The sequence below is a fragment of the Cyrtonyx montezumae genome, unplaced genomic scaffold (assembly GCF_038088225.1).
Source record: "Cyrtonyx montezumae isolate F1298 unplaced genomic scaffold, pur_monq_1.0 scaffold_2, whole genome shotgun sequence".
NCBI lineage: Eukaryota > Metazoa > Chordata > Aves > Galliformes > Odontophoridae > Cyrtonyx > Cyrtonyx montezumae.
The window spans coordinates 63,132,408-63,156,065 of record NW_027071936.1 but is presented as its reverse complement, the minus strand read 5'-3'; the positions used below and the strand labels follow the sequence as shown (position 1 = coordinate 63,156,065).

Here is a 23,658-nt window from a genome sequence, read left to right as displayed (position 1 = left end):
TCTTGTAGCGAGGGGCTCAGAACAACACAGTATATCATTTCTCTGTTGTTTCTGCTTTGCAGCAGTTCTCAGTCTTAGGGACTAATTTTCAGACAGCACAGCACTGTGCCACCAAGAAGACACACGTCCTAGCCAGCACAACCCATAATGGCTCTGTCTGTTTCCTCGCTCAATCAGCTCCCGCCTGCAGCTGCTGCACAGGGCTCGTTAGCTTTGCTGCAGTGCTGTGTTTTTAGTTTTTTGGGTTTTTTTTTTTGTCCCCAGCCCATTTATTTTCTCTTCCTGTGGCTCAGGGTGTTACTTCTAGCGCTATGGTAACGCCAGAAGGGGCTGTGAGGGCGCTCCTCCTCTCCCGCACCCCGAGCGCTCCTTTGCATGCGCGCAGCGCAGCGTGCAGCACCACATCGGGTGCATTTTCATGGCTTATCGGAAATAAAAGGTCCTCAGCAGCTGTGGGAACCCGGGGGGGGAAAACAAAGCACAGAGGATGGCGGGCACCCCGAGCTGAAGCGCTCCCCTCACAACAGCGGGGCTCGCGCCCCTCAGCGCGCAGGCCCCGCCGCCGCCTGTCACCTCCGCCCGCCCCTCCGCCATTGGCTGCGCTCCGCCACGTGCCGCGGCGCTGCCCCCGCAGCCTCCGCCGGCTCCCGCGGTGCCGTTACCTGCGGCGGGGCCGCCCGCCCGCCCCGATGCGGAGGCGAAGTATCCGGGCCGAGCCCAGCGCAGGTAGAGAGGCCGGAGGAGGGCCGGGCTCGGGGAGGCCGCTGCGGGAGGGTACGGGAGCGGGGGGGAGGCGGCGGCGGCGGCGGCGTGGAGCTGCGGGGCTGGGTTTGGTCAGGGGAGTAAGGCTGTGTTTTATTTTTCCCTTTGGACTGAGGGAGCCGGCTGGGCTCTGCCCTCGGTGGTGCCCGCACCGCCGGGACGTGGCAGCCGCCTTCTCCCCTCCCCCGGTGCGTATCCCGGGCGATAGAGGCGAGCCGGGGATGATTTTAGCGCTGCTGCCGCTGCCAAAACCTCCCCATCTCCTGCGCTGCACAGGGTGGGTGAGTTTTGGTGCCTCGATGGGTTATGTCGCTCTGTTTTGGTGGATGAGGTCAAAATAGGAGGGGGGCGATGGTGGTGGTGGAGGTGGAGGTTTGTCTGACAGCTGTCGGTAGTGATGGAGACGGGAGGGAGGTGTTCACCGCGCACCGTTCAGGTTGGATATGAGGAAAAGGTTCTTCTGCGAAAGAGCGGTGATGCGTTGGGATGGGGAGTGGTGGGGTGACCCTGGGGGGGGGGGTTCAATAACAGTGGAGATGCAGCACTGAGGGACAAGGTCAGTGGGCACAGCGGAGTTGGACTGGGTCATCTCAGAGGTCTTTTCCAACCTTAATGATTCTGCATGTCTGTGATACAATCAGTGGAGGTCAGTAGCTGCCCTGTGATTAGTTTTGCCATAACTCTGAGCGTTGACGTTCAGAGACGCTTTTCTTTTTGTTCTGAAGACAGCTGGTTGCAATAGATGCTCTTATGTGAACATATATTTAAGTGTCTGTAGTAGATGTGTATTTTTAAGTCTGCCTTATGCTGGGGCTGATCAGATGCAGCACCTGGTATCGTAATCACAGAACATCCTGAGTTGAAAGGGACCCTAAGTCCTACTGCTTGTTTAGACATGGTGCTGCAGTTCCCCTCGTGTCGTGTGGTGCTCCATCTGTTTCGCTACAGCCAGCTTGCTGTCTCCTATCTCCCTTCCAGTTCAAGCCCTAGGAAACATCTGCTCACTGCTGAGTGCATGGAGTTTCGTTGGAAGGTCAGAATGCAGCAAGGGGTTTGATGCATTGGCAGCTTCCTTTGTGCAATGAGGAATGGGTTCTCCTTGGCTTTGGCTTCCTGAAGCGTTCAGGGAAGCGATGACCTTCCTTCTTCCCATGGGTTGGTAGTAAACCAGCCCAACAGTTGACTGACACTTAGGGACAGGATGTAAGAAAATAAAGCATGAGAGCGGATGCTTCCTTTCGAGGAGGCAAGCGGGCTACAGGTGTTTCATTTGTATTATTTTACATGTGTCTCTTGACAGCTATGGGAAAGGCTGTTAGGTGCTAAGCTCACTAAGGAGTTGCAGCAGTTGGAGAGCTGGTGGTTTTGCTGAGGTAGGAAATCCTGGAAAGCTTCAGAAGGTCTTGTGCTTTGGTAAAGGTGAAGTCATCGAGCAAGGCTCAACCAGAGCTTCAGATTTGTCGTGGAGTAGTTTTCAAATGGCAGTGAGTCTGGACGAAGCTTACTCAAATGCAAGAGGTGTAAAGCATCTGCAGAGGGTGCGTCAGATGCTTTGAAGCTGCACAGCAGTGATTCAGATGAAGGACTTTTCAAGGACAGATCTCCCCATTGCAGACAACTCTCTCATAAGGTCATTTGTGAATTATTAAGGATTTGCTTAAAACTTGTGTAGGCTGTCAGTTTCCATTGCTCCTATGGGAAGGCTGTTTCTTTGCTGCTAGGCATCTTTTGTTCCTGGTCCATACGTATTCATGACTGCTGCGTGCTAACCTTCTCCTTTTCTTTGTTTGCTTTTGTCTTTGTTTTTTAAATGTAGTTTGTGTCTAAGAACAAACTTCACAACCTGTTTGGTGAACTAAACAAGTCATGCTCTCTGCGGGAGCAGCCCTTCATTCACCATTCCACCAGCATGCTCTGTCCTGAAGCCTTGACTTCAGAAGTTAACCACTGAAATTGATTGCAGCTACGTTCTCTGCAATATTGTGATTAATTTTAAGCCTTTCTTCATGGGACGCTGCTGGCATTGTCTCTTCTGCTTGTATAGGCTCAAGTGTGACTTTTGCCATGGTCTCTTGGAGTGTTAGATGATACTGTGGTAAAAATGCTGCTGTGCCATTAACATTGTTCCATAATTACCAGTTGTTCCGTGCTATTCTGCTGCATAATTCAGTTGTAATATGAAACATCTTGGCTGTGTACGTCTGCTGGCATGTTTCCTTAGCCCAGTAAAGATGAATGCTATGCCCTGTCTTTTTGGACCATTTCCTTAGGGATGATTTATTCTTCAAAATTCCCATGTAAGGGGAAAGATTTCATTTGTTTTGGCTTCTTTGCAAGGGCTCAGAAATGCCTCCCACTTGTGCTACATGAGCTTACCCAGCTTGTGGTGGGTGCCGTGCCGATGTACTGTGCACTCTTCTTCCTCTCGTGGCAACTGCAGCTCTTCTGCAGAGCACTACATCTGCACGATTTGTGGTTCAGAGAGAAGGTGCTGTGGAGAGGAGCGTGTGAACTGTGCATAGGAGGAACTTCTGAGCACAGCCTGGTGTGCTTGCTCTGGTTCTCCGTGCACGTTTGCCGGCTTCAGATGATGCTCAGTTGCTGACCTCAAGTTCTGAATGCTGCTTCTTACACAAGTAACCCATAAAAGGCAGTTTCATTTTCAAGAAATTAGTCTGACCCTTTAATAGGACTCTCTTCACAGCAGCAGTGCTTTGGCTCACCTGTTGATTCTTGCTTGGCTGGAATGCTGACCTTCTGTGGCTTGTTAGGGAGCCAGGAAAATTCCAAATTCAGGTATTGTTTTCTTCTATCACAAGGCATTGGTAGCCCTCCTAGGTGTTGGAAGGGCATCTTGTTGATAATTCTTGTGTTTATCTCTTAGAGATGTTTGCTGTTCCTCAGTACACAGTACTTGAGAGAAGTTTCATAGCACCGCTTAGGAAAGTTTGGAAGGTTTCACTAAAGCAGAGAGTGCCAAGTCAGAACTCGGATGTGGAAGGCGAGCCCCGTTTTGAACACTGAACCATTATTCAGAACCAGTCATTCACCTGTAAAGCTGTTTTAGCAGGAACTGTTAATATTCAGAAAGCTTCCTGGTGGTGATGCCTGAAGGAAGCATTCCTTCAGGAGGTGTCACACTCTGAGTATTTGTAATTACGGTAATAATTGCACCAGATTTGGGCTGGAACAACTTGTAGTACGCCGGATCAGGATGACCCATGGTTAAGAGCAAGTTGTAGTCTAGCTATGTATATCCTTCCTTGACAGAAAGACTGGGCAAATGGACTGGGCAACAATTATAACAAGGTTATTAATGACTTCATGAGTTAACTGGTTGTTGATGCTGTAATAAGGATATGGGGTTCGCCATTAAACAATCAGAAGAAATGAAAGTAGGGCACTGTAAGGCACAGAGAGAAAACTGTATGTCTCGGAGTTGCTTTTGCTTCTTGCCAGTTTTTGTGGCTTCATCCAAAGTAACTTTTGCCTGCAAACCTGTTGGTGCCTTTGAGAGCATCTTGTCTTCTGTGAGCACCTCCTTTCAGCATTACACGTTCTCATTTTCTGAGAAGACAGATCTTGACTAAATCAATTGCTTAATCAGGCAATAAGATGTAAAAAAACATTGGTTTTTACATCTTATTGCCTGATTAAAAAGCCTTACCAGTGATGGTTCATTTTGTGAGACGTGCTATACAGTAACGTAATCGAACGTCCTGTTGTGCATGCTTATAACTGTATTATAGGCTAAACTTTTTGCCATCAAGGACCTATTGTTTCTGTTGCCTTTATTAAATCAGCTGAAGCAGCAGGCTCTGCTGTTAGTCAGAAGAAGCATCTCCATCAAGTGCTTCTTTTTTATTCAATAGTAACAGCTACTGAAGAGGTAAATCCAGAGAAGTTATGTCCAACGTCGACGTTAAAGTACCAATTTTACTGTGGGCAAAGTGGCTACAGAGGAAATAATTGACAAATGTCTCTTAATTTTTAACTTCAGTTGCAGGTTTTTTTCTTTTCTGCACCAGCTCCTGCAGCCTCCTCTCACGTTTTGTGACCATTTCTGCTAAGAAGTGGTAAGATGATGATCAAGATCTATTTGGTGATAAACACCCAACATTGCTGTTTCATGCTTCTGCATGTCCCTGATAAATCTGCCTCAAATCTTAAATACCTCAGGAATTTCTCCCCATGCTTCTAGTTTTCAGGGATCATGCTGTGCGCTGTTGAGGGAAAGTCTTAGAGGATGTTTCAGTTTGTGTTACAGAAAGAGATTTCCTAGGCAGGAGCAGTTCCTTTGGAATAAACTCATCTGTTTCTTTTTCCTTTCCCACTCTTTCCTGTTTCTTCTCATTTCCCACTCTTTCCTGTGTATTTTGCTACTCTGGTCATGTGGGCCCATTCAGATAAAAGGATTTTTACTTTCATTGTGTGGGTCTGCGATCCAATTTCAACATCTGGGCAGTTTGTCAATTGGCTTTTCAATTGGTCCTTAAAACCCGTGTTTAAAATCTGGCGTAGAAGTCAGGATTCAGTGCAGCAGATGCGCTGGAAAGGAAGACAGCCCTTCACTGTGGTGCAGTTTTTGAGTGTCTCTTGCTCATATGTTGTTCCAAGCCGGCTGTTTGTCTAAAAACAGGTTCTTGAAATTCATGTGGGAGTTTATTTCGAAACCGGTTTTGTATTTAAGAAAGACCCCGTGTTTTGGATGGGTGAAATGCTTCTACTTCACCGTGGTTCTAAGGTGGCGTTTTGACCATACAGTGTTTGCAGCTGCTGAGTCCTCGCTGTGCAGTGAGTTGCACATCTACCTATCTATAGCTCCCATGTTTTTATTCTTTGTATTACTGTTTTTTCTCTCCCCGAATACTGGAAAGGGGCTTCATCCGACGTTGATTAAAAGAAATCATTGCTTATGATGATTTCTTTAAAATGGAACAGAGATTATTGGCAAAATTCTTTCCTTATGGTTTAATCTTTCCAGTTAAGAGAGAGTGAAGACTGAAAGCGTAGGAGGGATCTGAAGGCGTTGTGGATTGGTTTAGGAGACTTGGAAGGGAGAGCGTGTTAAACGTAAATGCCAGAGTCTCGTGGTGGGGAGCAGCAGGTTTGAGGATGTGGAACAGAACTGTGAGAGCTTTATACGGTTTTCTGAATGGGTTTCTTAATAAACCCATTAACTCCATCTTCTTTTCCAAACTCTTCTCCTGCTGAGAGGCTGTGTTTAACAGGTTCAAGAGGTATCACCTCGTGAGCCATTGCCACCTCTTTTTGGTTGTTTTCTTTTAATCTTAGCGCTTATCTGTGTGGTTTTCAGTACTGCAGTAGCAAATAAAATTCAACCATAAATTTCAACCCAGCTAATTTTCTTTTTGTTACCCAACTTAGTAATGTCCAGTTAAAACATTGCTCTTCATTATTAAAACTTTGTCAGATATAGTATTGTCAGTTTGGTCAGTGATGGCAACAAAATATGTGACCTTCCTCATGGGCTGAACTTGGGCAAGTGCTCACGGTGTGGTTGGAGTTGCTGCTTAATTTTTGTCCTTTGTTTTCTTGAAGTAAATTAATTTGAAAATCTGATTTAGAGGAGGGGGACATGAAAGGAGCATGTGCTTTGTGTTGGTATCACCATCTGTTTTACTGCCTGTTCAAGCTCTGTTGCTTTTGCCTAGCAATTACTTGACCAAGGCGTGTCTTTCAGTTTTCAGTCACTGCGGACTTTATACTGCAAGCTTCCTGATGGTTTCCTGTGAACTTCAAAAGCTGTGTCATGCCCCGCAATCTGGAGATGGCCTGGTTGCCAGGATGTCTCCTGGTTGACTTGCAAAGCCAGCAGTTCCTACCACATCCCAGCATGCTGCAAGAGAGAATCTTTGTTGGTTTTCTCAACTCCTAGGAGTTTCAGGTGCAGCTGATGTTGTGCTCGATGCCATACAGCTGTAGGACAGCTCTTGTCTCGCTGGGCTTTCAGCACTGGCTTGCCTAGGGCAGCTTCCCCATGGGTTCAGGTGAAGCTGGGTTGCACTCCATCATCCCTGTGGGCTCCCTTCCAGTTCTGTAAATCCTCTTGTCCACATGCAGGTATTTGCTGAGATTGGGTGAATACACCCCTGCATGAATAGAGTTGCCTCCTAGCAGTAACCTGTGGCTCCAATTCTTGCCTGCAGAGATGGCTGTTTGGAACAGTAGCTGCTGACATAATAAAATGCCAAGCTCAGGCCTAGAAGCTGCTAACTAGAGCCTTGGTGTGTGGGGAGGCTGGAATGTCCTTGAATTGACAGGATGAGGGAGGTAAGGGGAAACAACACCCCCTGCATGGGGTTGTAGTTCTGATCCCTTATGAGCAGATGACGATGGAGGAACGTCTCCTCCTGCACTTCCTTAGAGGCTGTGCTGGTTCTGCCTCCATGGGTAGCGTGGTGAATAGTGCTGAAACAATGGGGGCTGAGAGCCCTTGTCTTTGCTTGTGGGTTTATCCTGATGCTGTGCATAATTTTTCAGGGTGGGGCAGTGGTCGTGCAACAGCTTTGACACGTGCTGATCTTTGTTTCTTAGCACTCCCACAGAAAAAGGCTTAGAAGTCCCTAAGACGTAAATTAATTGCTTCTGAAATGCTCTAAGTGATGAAATCTTGTCTGCTCAAGAATAACAGGGAGACAAATGTAAATTACGGTGAAAAGAATAACACCACAAAAAGCTTTGGAGTGCATTCCTGCTGATGGCCAATTCAGCTCTCACAGCAGCTTTACAGAGATCGCTTAAGTTCAGTAGATGAATAGCAAATTTAAGTCCCTCGAGTCCTCACTAATTACACCACAACGAGTAGCTATAGGAATATCATTGCAAAATGTGATTGTAATGCAGCATTACCACTGAGACGTCTTTTGTACGCAAATTGGGACATTTGCATTTATGACTCTGAGCAACCATAGCTCTGCTCCTTTCAGAGAGGGCACAGTGGTGACTGTATGCAACAGCAACATCTGAGTGCATGCACTGTGCAGTAGGCACAGCTTGTCTCCTATGCTTGGTTTTGTTACTGCTGCTGTTCTTTCTAAATTCAGACCTTCATAGAAGCTCGGGAAGACCCCGGGAGAGATGCCCTTCCAGGTGCTTGTTCCTGCCTTGCTCTTTGGAGCACTCCTCTGCCATTCCAGTGAATAGGAGATGTTTATTGACTCAGTTAATAGTGCAGGATCAATGTCCAAGGGATTTTAACAGAGTTGCTGTGCTGGACATATATATGTCTCTGTATTTTCACTTCATTGGGATGGGAATCGTCTGAAGTAAACAGAACTGACAAAAGTCAACCTGAAATAGTCGGTTACACGTGAAATGAGAACTGACTTTATTTTAGTCATCAGCTGGCTGAGTGAAAACATTGAGTATGCTCAATAATGAGAGTTGGACTCAGAAGGAATGTGCTGAGCTGATTAACGCAGTCCTGTTTTTCCACGTTCAGTAAGCTGGCTTGCTTTCTGCACATCTAGGATGAGTGAAGCAGCCATTTGGGGTTGGCTGGAATTTGTGTTGCTTAGAGGCAGGGAAAACTTAATGCTCCAGTACCTGGTTATTTCAGGCTTGCGTTCCTCACTAATCCCCTTCTGTCCTCATTGCTCTCCTCCTCTCCAGTTTCTTCCCTTTCAGATCTCTGCAGCCCTACCTTTGTTTTGAAAGGCTTCACATAAAGCATGTCTTTTGTAGGATCTCTGTCTCCAGTTCTCATCCTTGGAAGCGACTGGGAGCTTACTGTTTGCAGGCTGCTCTTTGATCCTGCAAAGGAGATTGGCCACGTTGTTCAGGGCTGCAGGGTGACTCCAGGAGCACGTTGTTGCTGTTTGGCAACATAAAGTTTTATGTGCGTCGGGCAGGCTTTCACCACGGAGGGTTTCTGTCAAATTGCAGTGAAACATGGATCCTAGAATAGGACAGACTAATTGGCAAACAAATGAAAGCCCGCTCTGAACAAAGCAAAGGCAGCAAGGTTCTTCCTTGTCTCCTTGTAATTCAAGCCATAAAGCTTTGTGGATTTGATTCAAATGTACTCAGTGCAGAGCGTATTCTTTTGTAAATTTTGCCCATATTGGGGCCAGGGCTCACTGTATCACTTGGTGTGTCACTGCAATAACTTCTTCATGTCAGGATCCTCTGATACCTAGTTTGATAGTTTCCCTTTCATGCAGAAATGTCTGTGATCTGGGTTCCTATAGACTGCAACCAAATTACCTCTTTATATTGTTTACCTCAGAGATAATTATTACCAGCGTTATTCTTTAGAGAAAGTTGCTGAAGCTTGTTTCCTGTTTTTTAAGCAGCCCTTTTTCTTCTTCATGGAAAGGATCTATTTTATCCTTTGCCCTGAGTGTGCATAGAGAGACCTGTGGAAGCAATAGATGTGATTATTGTTTTATTGTACGTTGCAACTTGGGCATACGCGGCGCCGGGTGATCGCATCGGTGTGGTAAAGCTGTCTGTATCAGGGAGTGATCTGCTTCCCTCTTGTCAAACAGTGCCGAGTGCCCCTTGCTCGTGCTAGTCAGAGCCAGTCTCCGAGGTGACCTGGCTACGTGTACTCTCTGCAGTACGTGGAGCAATCCTGGACTTTGCACATGTTCTGCAAGCCTCTCTTTATGTTCTCTGCCATCCTGCAGTGCGCTCGGCTTGCATCGTGCGCTGCACAGGACCATGTCGGCCAGCCCTGTGAACTGAGGCTGCTCCTGGGCACCGTGATCTCCGTGTGATACCTGCTTCCTCTGAGACATGTGGGTATAGAGGTACTGGGTCCCAAGTAGTGGTGAGGGGTGCATAGTTGTCTTCTCTGCACGGTGTGGTAGGAAGGCTGCGTGCGTCATGTCCTGGAGCACGAGGGGATCATGCCTGGGCTGTCGGGGTGCTGCTGGACGCCTCAAGGTAGAGCAGATCCGCTCGGTGATCCATTCTGGCTTTAGGTTAGGGCTCTTGGAGCAAATTTTTCTGAAGCATGCTAGGTCTCTACCCACGTAGATGTGTTTGGTTTGCTGCAAGTCTTAGCTGAAAGCAGAATTGGTTGTAATGTGGGTGGTTGTGGCGGTGGTAATAACAAAACCCCTTTTTGCTCCTTGGTGCCGTTGTTATTCAATAACATGGATTCAGCCAGTGAAGACGATATTGCTCTGAGCAAATGATGAGCTTGTGAGACTTAGTTGGTTCCCTGTGACCTGCTGCACGTGTCCTGGCAGTTGGTATGGGAACTTGGAGCTGGGTTGGATTTCCAGCTTAACCGTTTGCATTCCAGGGGACTTTGGATGTTGCTTACATTGCACCTCAGGTTTTGGTTTACGTTGTCCTAATACAAGCATAATGACCTCTGTTTGTACAGTGCTTTCAGACCTACTCAACCTTTTGAGTAAGGTACTGCTACTTTGTCACAAAGGGTCACCAGTGGGTGCACTGTCTCAAGAGAGTCTGTGCAATTAATAAATAAGCCAAGCAAGTATTTGGAGGTTCTAGGGTAATTTGGTTGCTTTGATATTACTATGTCTGAGGTGAGGGTTTTTTTTTTTTCTTGCCAGCAGAAAACTTTACAAGTTGTTTTTTGCCTTACTCTTATTTTTTGGGAGATGACAGTATGGCTTTCAGGTGGCTCTAGAAAGTGTCATTTAACCATTGTGTGATCCTCAAAGGATAGAGGATGCTGGCATTGATCTCTGCCTTGTTACAACTGCTTGTGGCTTCTGACCCACTGTGGCTGCACAAAGAGGAGACTTTGTGTCATCTTCTGAATTAGATGTCCCTGAGATTTCCATGGGCTGGATTTGAGAAGTGGAGGGCCATCTGCCTCATCATCTCCTTCATCCTCATGTGTAAGAACATTGATCAGTTGCTCAAATGGGCAGTGGTTCCAAGTGGCACTTTTTTTTTTTTTTTTAACTTTCTTGTAATAGTTCTTGGCAAGAGAGCAGGAGTGTGAGCATCTTGGTGCTGGAGAGTGGGGAGGGCAAAGGGCTGAGATGAAAGGGAATGAGTAGGGCTGAGCTTCTCAGTTGCAGAGGACCACGCTGTGCCTTCTGCGGTTGTCTGATCAAAGGGAGCTCTGAACATTCAGAATTGCAGTGTGCTGGTAGAAGCTTGTGAGCCATTGCAAACTGCCTCCTGCAGAGTGGTGAGATTGCATCCCATTAACTAACATGAGTGACTTGCCCATCTGTGGGGGAGTGTTTTGACCTCCTATTGGGCTCTAAGCAGTCAGGAGAGGGGAACTGCTGCTGCTGGGTGCAGGAACTGCTGCAGTGCTGGCAGCGTCCTGGCTGTGCTGCCCTGCAGGCAGAGCTTGTGTGTGCCCATTCTGGCACTTGCTGCTCTAACGTTGTTGACCACATAGCTGGGGCTGCAGTATTCTTAGGATAATGAGTGGATAAACAAAATGGTGTTTGGACAGGATCAGGCACAAGCGCTTGATAGTAGCTGAGGTAGTTGCAATTATTAGGCTTCAGTCATATGAAGAGTACAAAGACCTATACATGGAAACTTTTTTGTATTCTTAGAATCATTTCCTGTCAGGGCATCTGAAATGAGTGCGGTCTTGATCATAAGGCAGTCAGGAGGTATTCTGAATTCCTGACATGTTAATCATAGTAAGTAAGAATCACAATCTTTGCTGGCACACAAAGCGAGTCAGCAATCATTCGGTGTCCTTTGAACAGTTTGCCCATTCTGAAAAAGTTGTGATAAAATGTTTTGTCTTCTTTTCACAGCAATGCTGAGTGACGATAACTCTGTAAAGCTGAGAAGTGATTGTTCGCCTCCTCCTGTGCAATGGTATAACCTAGCTGCACATGAAGATGAGAAGACCAGTCTGGTTTTTAAAAGGTACTCGCAAGTAAGTGTCTTTGCAATGGTAATATTGAGGCAGTTGCTCTCCCCTAGCTTGGGAAGTTAGAAAAAGGATGCAGGAATCAAGGTACGGGATTGCCACAGGAGCTGAAGAGAGGGGGAAGGACACAGCTTCTGTCAGGGCACCTAAAGCCCTCTGATGAACTCAGACTGTCTTGTAGTATTGAACATTTTCCCTAGGCACTCTGAGATTCCAGTACTTTGCTTACAAGGGCTTGCAGTTTTTTTAGATACAGATAAGCAATAATGCCAAGTCTTTTGTCTTTTTTTTTTTCTTTTCTTCCTGAAATTTTGGGAGCCTGAATTAAGTTTGTCTGAATGAGTTTTAGGAAGCACCAAACACTGAGGTTGTGTACTTTTAAAAACAAATGTACAGACCTTAGGAAACTATAGGAAATAATTAAGTTTTTAAATGAAAAGCAGTAATAAAGCTCAAACTATATATCGGAACCACAGTCTAACTAAATAAGGCTTTAATTTTGGTCTGTCAGTTTAGATACGAAATGAGTCAACAGTGGAGATCAGCAGTGTGATTCCACAGTAATGAGAAATGAGTAGATCAAAATACAGATAGCCTATATCACTCTGTTTTAAAGGGTTATATCCCCAAAATGTGCAGTAGAAAAAAGAAATAATTAACTGGACTTCTCAGTGTAGACCCAAGCATCTACATTTTGCATTCTGTCCTGCCTGTGAGTTGAGAGTATTGCCTGTGAATGATGACCGTTAGCTGAAAACTTCGCAATTTGAGGTTTCTTTCCTTTTTTTTTTTTTCTTAGCTTGCATGAAAAGACATTTTAAAACAGTATTTCCTTAATGGTAAGAAAAGAGAAGTAATTTCATGGTTCCTGTACGTGAGAAGTGTTCGACCCACCAGAGATGCACTTAAAATACATGAATGTGGGTAGAGAACTACGTAAAATCAAAGTGTTCATACGCAGTGGTTTTCTTGTCAAAGCATTTGTATGTTTTCATACTTTCCTGCACATAGCTCTGAGGAGTTGTGAATGATTGGAGGAACAAGGACATAGGTTTGTTGGTTTGAATCAGATGCAAATATTCATCTGAAGTTCTTCAGCTGTCTAGATTTAAAAACCAAATACTCACATAGCAGTCGGTGAATTGCTGGTAGAAGTGATTCTTTTTTTCTTTTTCCCCCCTCTCCTAACCATAAACCAGTTTGTCTTTTAGACTTCTTGCATTGTTTGTGATTGGAGGGTGCTTCCTTTATATCCTCAAATTACATTTTTACCCTGAAGAATGTGACAGAACAAAAACACCGTATGTGGACTTCGATCGTGTAAAGGTTAGTATTTTGTTTTATCTGGTTGTGTTTTTTCACTTGGTTGAAATGAAGTGCTATCAATTGTCACAATGAGAATTGTAAGGATTACTGGATTGCTGCACGTTTAGTTCTCTGGGCTGGTGCTGGAGCAGTGACCTCCATGTGTGCCAGAAAGGCAGCTGCAGCCAGGCTTCCTCAGCTGGCTCCATGCAGCAGCAGGGGCAGGGGGGCTGCAAGGAGACAGCCCAAAGTTGCCAGGTGGAGCAGTTTTCTGTGAGCCCTTTTGCTGGCACTCGGTTTCAGGGAGTTATCTCCTCTGCCCCTCTCTGTTTGTCTTTCTGTTGCATCAGTGCCAACTCTTGTGTTTAGAAAATTTATGCAAATGAAAAATAAGTCACCCGGACCCAACGCATTAAACCAGAAGTTTATTTTTACTTAAGCCAGTTCCCCAGTCTGCTTTACCTTCTAGATGTTCAGATGTTTTTGGACTCATACATCAAATGTGTAGGAGAGTGCAGTTCTTTATTTATGCAGTTGTTTATTAAAGATAGCAAATACTTCAAGTGCAGTTCTGCATGTGGCTTTTAAGTTTGTGGAACAGAGGTCAGTAAAGGTTTTTCTCAGTTCTTCCTGACGTTCTTCTGCCTTTGCTACCTGACCTGCTTGCTCCTTATAATGCATTACTTAGCTTAGGGTTGTTATGTTTCTGGTTTTGAATATCTCAGCCCTGAGACAGTTTATATTTAGCAGAAGCCCTCAACATCGCTGCCTGTTCATCTTTCCTTCCCCATTGCCCACCTTATTTAGTAGTTTTTTTTACATGTTCACCTTCTGATTCTCTTTGCTTCTCATTTGACTTTCTACTTTTCTTGGTAATGTGTTCTTGCTTCCAAACAACATCCACTGTATGCCAAGCAAGCCTGAAGTTTACGTGGGCATGTATGTATTGCTTTCCCATGATTCATTTTGTTTATGCTAGATGCAGGAGGAGGAAATAATATCACATTTTTGTCTAGCTAGGTAGTGGCCAATAGCAAAATGTTTGGAGCAAAGATGTAGGTGCTGGTGAAGTGCAGTATGAAGTTGCTCCGTTGTGATGTGCCCAGGAAGAAGTGTATTGTTTGTGCTTAGACTTGCAGAGGCTTTTGCAGAAGAGAGAGTTCTGTAGATTAATCTATTTTAAGAAAACACAACAGCACAAAAACCCCCCATGATCGATGCCCAGCTTACTTCCTGTGCCACTCTTTCTACCCAGATGTGCACTTCCCTTTCCTTTAAATTACAGAAGTGGAACTGAGATAGCAACAGATCTGCATCTTTTTCTGCCTGCATCCCCCACCCCCAACTTTTCCTACTGCAGTTTCATTGGTGGTTGCTGTTTCTGTGTTTTTTTTTTTTGTTTAGTTTGAATTCAAATGAATGAAAGATGAGCAGAATTACATCAGGGAAGGGGATATGCTAAAGGATGTATTTTTTAAGTGACTGAAAATATTACCGTTTTTGTTTTTAATTCTCCTTTGCTTCAGATGCTAGCTTGGCAGTATATAGTTTTGAGAACTACACTTGATAAACTTTTTTTTCTTAATGATACAGATCAGTGGTAGTTTATCTTGCAGCTTAAGCTTTCTGTGCAATTTGGTACCACAGTCCTTTTTGTTTTTGGTGATTTGTCTGTTGAAAGAAGACCTAAAACTCCCCCGCTTCGCATTCCTCTTGTAGCTGTGTTTTAGTCATTAGCAAAGCCACTTCAGCAGTACCTCTGTGAAGAAGTATTGCTTTGTTTCGATTAGTTAAGCAAATCCAGGCTGCCCTTTCACAGAACTTTTAACCAGCTGCTGTGTCTCTGCTGAAAGCTTAGGACAGGCAGAATTCAGGTCATACATCTGAGCCCTGGAGTAGAATTCCTCTTTCAATCTCACTGCTGAATTGTGTGGGTGAGGTTAACTTCACATTGATTTTAACAAGAATTCTCAAACAGATCTTAGGGAAGATCTCTCTGAAGAAGGAATAGTTTTCACTAACCTCTTCCAGTAACTTAACCTATTCTTCAGAAAAGCTATCCAGATAATCCCTGTCCAGTCATCTCAGTCACTGGCAGGTTTTCACCCTGAGCTGCTTGTTGTTTAGTGACAGCTTTAAAATGCCCTGTACTTCCACGTTTAAGTTCTTTTTATGAAACTCTGCTTGACTGCTGGTGGTCGATTGCATGAAGAGTTTTTCTCCCATTCCTGAAGCTGGTGTTCCCAACTGAAGTTGTGTGTGTTTTCTTTCAGAGGGCACAGCAATATGCCAGTGCTGCATTACGGGAACAGTGCCGACCTTCGTATGTGAAAAAAGCAATGGGAAAGTTATTTGCGGAGAAATACAGCATGGACATACCTCCCTTTGTTGGAAAAAATGTAGATGAAGATGAAGCTTTATTTAAATACGGACCTCCCTTTGGGTTTCACAGGTTCTTTCATAAGCTTAAAAATCTCCTCGAGCTCTTACCAGAGCACGATTTGCCAGAGGATTTGAAGTCCAAACACTGTAAGCGTTGTGTCGTTATTGGCAGTGGTGGAATTCTGTATGGATCAGAGCTAGGTCACTTACTGAATCAGTATGATATTGTTATAAGGTATGTATTTTCTATTTAAAGATCCAAACTACTTTGTTAACCAACGTGATTTTTTTTGAGGGGAAAATATCTCCAGCTTCTTATGCAACGTTTCAGACTAAATCTGAAAGTGTTTTTGTGAAATGTTTCTGTGAATGGATAGAATTCCAATGTTGTGTTCACATTCCATGTAATTATTTGTGGTGGACAGAATTGAGTTGGGAACCAATGAGATCCTAGACAAACAGGCAATCTTGTTTTTATCCATTCATATATTTCAGCTTTCCAAGGTAGCCTTTCAGATTCATTTCTGTCTTCCCCCTTGTTTGGTTGGGATGCTTATTGGAAGTATTATTTTTTTAATCAGCTGTTTAAAGCATAATAAAAATGAAGTAGTGTGTCAGTACAGTTTGCTTACACACTGTATAGTGTGCTCGTATTTTTAGGAACAGTGAATGGTTTCTGCAGTTACCCATATTTGCTAATGTGGGTATGAGAGAATCTGACCTGTGTTCATGTATTCTGAATGTTAACTGTTGGAGATCTTGTACTTCGTATTTTGAGTTGTGTAACATCACGGATTCAGTACAAGCACATTTAGGAGTAGCTTTGTAAAGTAAGACTTTAGGAAGGAAGAGTTGGTGCAGTGAGTCAGTGTGTCTTGTACATAGTTGAGCAAATCTTGGCATGGCATTTTCATTAAATGTGCTTTGAGGTTAGGGTTGGCAGCATAAAGCTGACTTTCCTGTTGATTAGGAAAAAGGTGATGGGGTTTCTGTTTTGTAGAACTGATAGAGCTGGGTGATACTGTTCTTACAAGCAGGGTGCCAGATTCCCAAATTTAGGAGAGCTGGAATGGTGGGAACCCATAGGATGTGCTACACTGACCTGTATGGTAGAGAAAGGATAACCTGAATGCCTTTTCTGTTTGTAATGCTTGTGTGTGTAAGCAGTTGTGCAGGAAACTGCCTGAATGTTTTTCTCTTTCCAACTGGAGTTGGCACAACGCAAAGAATGTGAAATTCTGTAATGCTGGTTTAAGTTGCTTTACTATTCAAGCTCTTCTTTTTGAAGTTTTGTACTTATGCCAGCTGCTCCAGAAATAGAACTGGCTTCTTCTCAAAGATAAGGACTGGATGAGCATGTGAAGTGAGGAACACTGAGATACTGAGAAAACACTACTCTGCTCTGTTAAGGAATATGTGGGCCAAAGAAGAGTTCTTTGCTTAGTGTCTGATGTTTTAATGAGACTGTACTCTGTACTTATTAACTACAGTTTCTATCTACGTTTCTTTATAGGTTAAATGATGCACCAGTTCAAGGATACACAGATCATGTTGGTAACAAAACTACTATAAGGATGACTTACCCAGAAGGAGCTCCACTTTCTGAACACGAGTATCCTCCTGCTAGTTTATTTGTGGCTGTCCTCTTTAAAAGTGTTGATTTCAATTGGCTTCAGGCAATGGTAAAAAACGAAACACTGGTATGTACAGTGACAGTATCATGTAACTGATTTTTTTCTCTTTGTTTTCTGTATTCTAAGGCTTAACAAGTTGACTGATGCATTACTTCCTCATTTATTATACTGAGGATCTTTTATGTAGCTTTGGTTTTGGTGTTTTTTTTTTTTTAAGTGTTCTCTTAGTTACAGTTGGTCATGGCACTCAGAGTTAAGCCCCGTGCTCACAGTGACTTCTTTTTTTCCTGCAGATATTGGTAGATTACAGACACCAAGCTGTGTGATATACTGAGCACTGAACAAAGTAGAACTCATTTCACATTAGATTTAAGTGATGCATTCCAGTCTGCAGAACTTGAAGTGGAAATGGGATTTCTGGGTGCCAGTCCCATTTTTATTTTTTTTAACCACTGACATCTGTGCAGCTTCAGTGGGCATACACACAATTAATTGCATTGGAGTCATTAGCTCACATTTACCTGTGGTTCCTGATTTAAGAGATCACTCATTTCTCACTAAATGAAGTGCACAGATCTCTAAAGAACTGATAAGAGAGTTTCCAGGCTCTTTAAACTAGTAGTTTTTTACCTCTCAATTTGCAGGCACTTACTTTCCATAAGTAGAAACACCCTAGCTGGGCTTTTCTGTTCACGCATTGAAAATAGCTTTTTTTTTTTTTTTGTTAGTTACTTTTAAGTTTCCTTTTTAGTTCTATGTGATATGTGCTTATATATATATATGTATTTATTTTTGTGTGGAAGCATACGAAAGACCTGTGATATGGATTATGACTGTCTACTACTGCTTTAGTGAGGTTGTGCAGGGATATTGCCTTGTTTTGAAAATTCTGAGTATATTTTGTAGAGAGGAGATACTCTTGAATGTATGAATTTGTGCAATTTTAAGAATTTCTGCTGCCTAATTTTTCTTTTCCATTTTTTTTTTTTAAGCAGGGGCAGAACAGTGTTGGTCTGTCCTGTTGGTCCTGTTCTTTTCCCAAGCCTTTTCCCTCTCATTGTTTGTGTGCTACGGATGATTAAACAAAATGTATTTATGTTGAAAAGGAGCATAAGGGAATGTGGCTCTGCAGCAGTTTACATCAATTCAAGACCAGATGGTTGTGGTTCTTCTTTATCCCCATGCCTGAGCATCTCCACTTTGTTTCCTTGCTCCACTGTTTTTGCTGTTACAGAGAGCCCATTTTGGATACTGATTTGGAAACTGAATGTTGTTTTTTTTTTAATTGTTTCAAGTATTGAGCTTTCAGTTGGATCAGCCTTCTGTGCAGGCACTGGTACTCAGTGAACAGGCAGGAAGATGGGGCTGCAGCAAGCAACATTTGATCAGTTTAAGATGCTGTGGAGTTGCACCTTAGAGCAGAAAGGCCTGTTTAAAAAAAGAGAAACCTATGTTGCAGCTCTACTAGTTTTATAATTTCTTTTTTGTTAACACATTGTTTGGGAAGATTTGTAAATTAGCCTGATCTGGTATTGCTTTTTGCATCAGCATGCATCTAACTGACTGCAAATGGCAGAAGATCAGAATTGAGTTTGCTGAGTCTAATGTAAATCCTTCTCTGAAGTGGTACATTTATCACTGGTGGCTGCTGTCAAACAACAGCTGCTCACTTCAAAGCCTCAGCAATTGTTTTAAGACCAGGGCTTACTTCAAAATGCCCTGGTTAATGTTTGTAGAAAACTGGTTCCTTTTCTCATTTCTTCAAATACTGCTGCTGCCCAATTGCTCTGGGGAGGGCCCAAAGCTCCTGGAGGAGGTGGTGGATTTGCTGATTAAACACACAGTGCAATCAAATATTCTGAATAAGTATATTTTTTCCCTTGCTGTCCTCTCTGCAATTCCAAACACTCTGAAGGTTTTCTCTCTACTGCGTCAGTCACTTGAGCAATGTACTGGTGGTATTCCTGAGCCACCTGAACTGTAAACAGTTTCCTGAATCTCTTGGTACCAGCAATGACTTCTGTAACTCTCATCTGATACACTTCATAGTGCCAGAGGTTCTGTTGAGCTAACCATTTATTTATTTATTTATTTCTCTTAGTCTCTGTGGATACGACTTTTCTTTTGGAAGGAAGTCGCCAAGAAAATTCCTTTTACATCAAAACAATTTCGGATTCTCAATCCAGTCATTGTTAAAGAGACAGCCCTGGACATCCTAGAGTTCCCCAAACCTCGATCAATATTCTGGGGTTGGGATAAGGTAAGATGTTTCATTTCAGGAGAAAGTAACTGTATAAATTGAAGACTAAAATAAGAAACTGAAGGAAGGTTCTTCTTTCAGTGCTGTTTTATGCAATGCCAGTGCTGATGTGAAGGAATGAGGAAATCAACTCTCTCTCAGAACACTTGTATCTTCTTCACTTATGTAAAAATCCAATGAGGTTTTCAGTTCACCTTTTTTAGATAGTGTTGTGCCTGTGATGAGAGGAGATGGCCTGTTGTGCAAAGCATTCAGATACAGTAAAATGTAAAATCATTCCAGTGCAGTGTGTTCACTCACGCATCATTTTGAGTAGTGTTAAATATTCAGAGTGTATACCTGGCTCAGTAGTGTGTTAAGAGCAGCCCTGTTAAGTCGAGCAAGTGGTCATCTATATCTCCAGCTGTGGGAAAAACAGAGTATGGAAACAGAATTGTAAAGCAGGCTTCCCACTGGTAGGTTCTTCCCACTATGGGAGCTTCTGTGTATGTGCCTTCATGCTCAATTGCAGCTGATGGGTGTATCCTCCCTCAGTAACCCTAGCTTTAGCAGTGGTATGGAGTGATGAATCACCTGATTTAATTAAACACTGCATTTTTTGTTAAATTTTAATTATTTGTCTAATTGTGTCAGTAGTTCTCTTGAGCTATGAGAAGTACTGAATAACCATTGCCTTTTTACATTGTGTGGAAGCAGTTATTGCTAACATACTGCAGAGATGTTTTGAAGAATCTTCAGATCTCAGAATACTTTTTTAAACAAGTATTGTAATGTATTAGGGTACAAGTAGAAGCAGCATCATTTGGTATACTCACCTTCTTCAATAGTTGTTCAGTGAGAAGTTGTTTTCTAAGAACACTGTTAAGAGGGCTGCTTGTCCAAGGCTGAAGCAAGCATCCATGAAGAAATGCCAAGTTTGACTGCATGTCAGGACTTGTTTGAGTATTTGGAACAAGGGTTCACTTGCAGTTAAAATACATAGTAATAGGGCATCTTGCCCTCAGTTCTCATAAAAAATGTTGTGTCAAAAGCCAGAATTCTTATGAAGGACAAATACTCAAGCTGTATTAATATTGGCCCTGAAATTTTTAGTTTTACTGGATCCTTGAACTGAAACTTAGCTTTGATTGATTGATATAATTTTTGACTGATTTAAGTGAGGATATAAGCAAATCCATTAAATACTATAAAGTGCTGTAAAACTGCCAGAAGAGAGTATCTGAAGCTATTTAAATTCAACAGACTTCTTATTTTTTTTCTTTCCCCCCCCCCTCTTAGAACGTACCCACAATTGGAGTCATGGCAGTTGTTCTGGCCACACATTTATGTGATGAAGTAAGCATAGCAGGATTCGGATATGACCTCGACCAGCCCAGCACACCTTTGCACTACTACAACAACCTCTGCATGGCTGCCATGAACAGACAAACCATGCACAATGTGACAGGTGAAACAAAACTACTGCAAAAACTGGTCAAAGAAAAAGTTGTTAAAGACCTCACTGGTGGAATACATTGTGAATTCTGCAACAAAACCAGCTAGTGATTGAAGCTCGGCATGGTTTGGGTTCGTTAAATTCCCACAAGTTTTGTTGGAACAACCTTTAAAGCGAGTTTAAAACGATGGACTTGGAATCTCTGCTGTCTTTATTATTTTTTTTTTAACGTCAAGCTCGATTTGTTGGACTTCTAAAGATTTATTTTGATGTCCAATTTTACTTTGCACGTTTTTGTGGATAACTGTAAATACAACTCGGAGTTGAAAGAGATCCATTTAATTTTATGTTAATTTAATGTTTTAAGTTGTTGGAAGAAAAGCAGAGATCTTGTTTTCATGTGTATATGGTACGCACAATGCTAGCCTGAGTTGTCTAACAGTGTAGAAGATTTGTTTTCCATTGAACTACTGTCTTTGTGGATCCAGTTCCTGGTGTATGACTTCTTTTCATGCATGCCATGAAAAGAAAGGCGTATGCTTCTCAAGTCTCACTTCTCACAACTTGACCATTGTGTTTCTCCCTCAAACATTTGTATTAATTTGTTTTTGTGCTAATATTTTTTCGGAGGAGGAATGTGGGAGTGGAGGTGAAGGAAAAGGAACTGTTGAAGCAACAGCTGATGAGTCAGTACTTCAGTGTCCACACTTGATGTTAGAATCCTTGATGATGTCATGTGTTGAGTTAGAATCCTGCTTGTTCATGAGCCACGTTTGGACCCCAGGGCATGTTGTAAAATGAGCTAACCAGGAGGAGGCTGTCGCCTGAACCCAGTCCTTCCTTCACACCATTCCTGCAGACCCAGACAAATGTTTCTAGGTAGCTGATTTGTGGCAGTTTGGCTTCTCCAGGTAAGGAAGTGGCATTAATACAAGATCTGTCCTCTTCATTTCTGGAGTGACTTGAGAATCACTCGCTCTATAGAACATTTGAAGTTAGCAGTAACAGAATCTATGAGTAGGCTGAAATTTATCATGATTTATTTTACGATCCTGTAGGGATTAATGAATGGCTATTGTTACGTTAAGGGTTATCGTCAGTGTGAACTATTAGGAGCTCCAGTGTTGACTGTTTGAACTGGGAGAGGTTGAATTATCCTTGATAAGCTTTTAAGTCAGCAACTGGCTGAGTTTGTGTCAGAAAACCACCAAGTCATACTGAGGAAGTATATAACCTAGTAAATAATAGATGTCTGCTGAAAGCAGTGTGCTTCTTGAAAAGCAAAACCTCATTCTATAGGAACATACTCTCTTGTGACTGGAAGTCAGTGCTTGGCAAAGAAACTGGACTGCACAGACCTGCAAGCAGGTTTAGTTTTGGTAGTGGTAGAGTAGTAGGTAGGACTGTTTGCACTGAGTGTTGTTACTAACCTACAGCATGTGATAAAGGCTTTTCTTTGTGGGAAGCTTGTTAGCAAATGGATTAACGGTTGGCTTAGGAACATTGTTTAGAGTCATAGACTCTCCACATCGTGAACATTCCCACGTATATATATTTTAATCTTTGTTATGGGCTAAGGTAAACACAGTATGGAGTTTCAAATATTCCAGTGTCTAATGAGGGAACGTAAGATTATGGTAATTGTGGATGGCTTTTTTTTTTTTTTATCATTTCCCTGGAAAGGAGATCTAATGAAAGATAATGTTGAAACACAGAAGGAGCAGACTGATCCTGGCTGTTACACAGAAAGGCAATAAAATATCGTGTGATCATAAAATTCTGAAGAAGAGGTTGTGGACCTTAACTTTCCTTAGTCCCATGTGTGTCCTTGAAAGCCAGCTGTGGATGACAAGGATATATCAAAATCAGGTTCTTGTCTCTGGCACTGTTTTGAGTTTATAGCAATAATGTTAATCTAACTTCTCCTCCTCAAAACACATTAATTTTTTGTACTAGCAATAAATTTCTAGTTTGTTTTCCTGTAAGTATAATAATGATATTGTTTAATTTAAAAATATTTCTTGTTTGAAGAGTTTTATACAGATGGTCTTTTAGTTAATATATTGAAATGTGCTAATTATTTTCTCTTGGTATTTAAACTAGAAACAGAGTACCTTAATTTCATTTGGTATCAGTGAAATTATGGAGTTTGGAGCGTGCGTTGGGAGGATGTCCTGAATACAATGATGTGTTTCAGAGCACTTGATCCCTTACCACTCTGCTTTAATCGGTAAATTGAAGAAGAATCAGTTGATCGATGTAAATGCCAGTAGCTTTTTGGAGTTATATTTATTGTCAGATCCTTAAATTATGTTGATGTGGGGTTAGGTTATTTTTTTTTCCCACTGTTTTTGTAGCTTGTGATAAAACATTGTTCTCCGTTGTAGTGTGTATACGGCGTTGGGTATTCCTTCATGGGCTCGACCATACAACGAATGGCAGCAGAGTTCAGGTTGCAAAAAGCAATAAACTGATGAAACCACTTTCTATTTATCTGCCTCGCAGTTTGCCATTTGTTCTGCCTTGTTTATTAAGGATGTGGTGTGTTCTGTGGATCCAACTGTAGTTCCAACTCTTTCCTCCCTTGAGTTCAGGGCGGTTGCATGTACTTGCATTATTATGTGCAGTCCTTAGGTGAGTTAAACAGAAATTCTCTACATCAGGACTGAACAATTCTGAAAGTGCTTTGAAGATACTTACCATCTGTGAAGCCTTTTTTTCCCCTCTTTCAGTATGTTCAGAATTCCATATCCTAGAAAATTGCCAAGACATGAGCACCTTGCTTATTTTGACTGGGTCCTATTTGTTCAAAGACACCTTGGTAGCTTTGAATTGCTGAGTGTGAATTCATGGGGCTCTCTTTCAAGTGTATATGAATCCTGCTGCACCTGAAAGGTGGAAACAAAACAACATCACCTCGGGAAAACCCTGTGGGTAATGTTACAGTTCATTTGTTACCATATCGTGAATGTGAGCCAGAGTTGCATGAGGAGATGCAGCCACTTGGCTGCAGAGTGAGATGGAA

At 42.8% G+C, this 23,658-nt stretch overlaps 1 protein-coding gene across 9 annotated transcripts; it reads left to right on the top strand.

The window, feature by feature from the left end:
- Window positions 1-660: 660 nt before the first annotated feature.
- On the top strand, window positions 661-23,126 carry ST3GAL5 (ST3 beta-galactoside alpha-2,3-sialyltransferase 5). 9 transcript variants are annotated; one of them, XM_065735916.1, is made up of 7 exons: window positions 661-726; window positions 11,499-11,613; window positions 12,829-12,943; window positions 15,196-15,539; window positions 16,818-17,004; window positions 19,040-19,198; window positions 20,477-23,126. In XM_065735916.1, the coding sequence occupies exons 1-7, from the start codon at window positions 690-692 to the stop codon at window positions 20,738-20,740; spliced, it is 1,221 nt and encodes a 406-aa protein (XP_065591988.1). In that variant the 5' UTR covers window positions 661-689; the 3' UTR covers window positions 20,741-23,126. The 9 variants fall into 9 exon arrangements, with proteins under 9 accessions (XP_065591988.1, XP_065591994.1, XP_065591993.1 ...); XM_065735922.1 differs by lacking the exon at window positions 661-726 and adding an exon at window positions 755-774; XM_065735921.1 differs by lacking the exon at window positions 661-726 and adding an exon at window positions 2,085-2,181.
- Window positions 23,127-23,658: the final 532 nt, after the last annotated feature.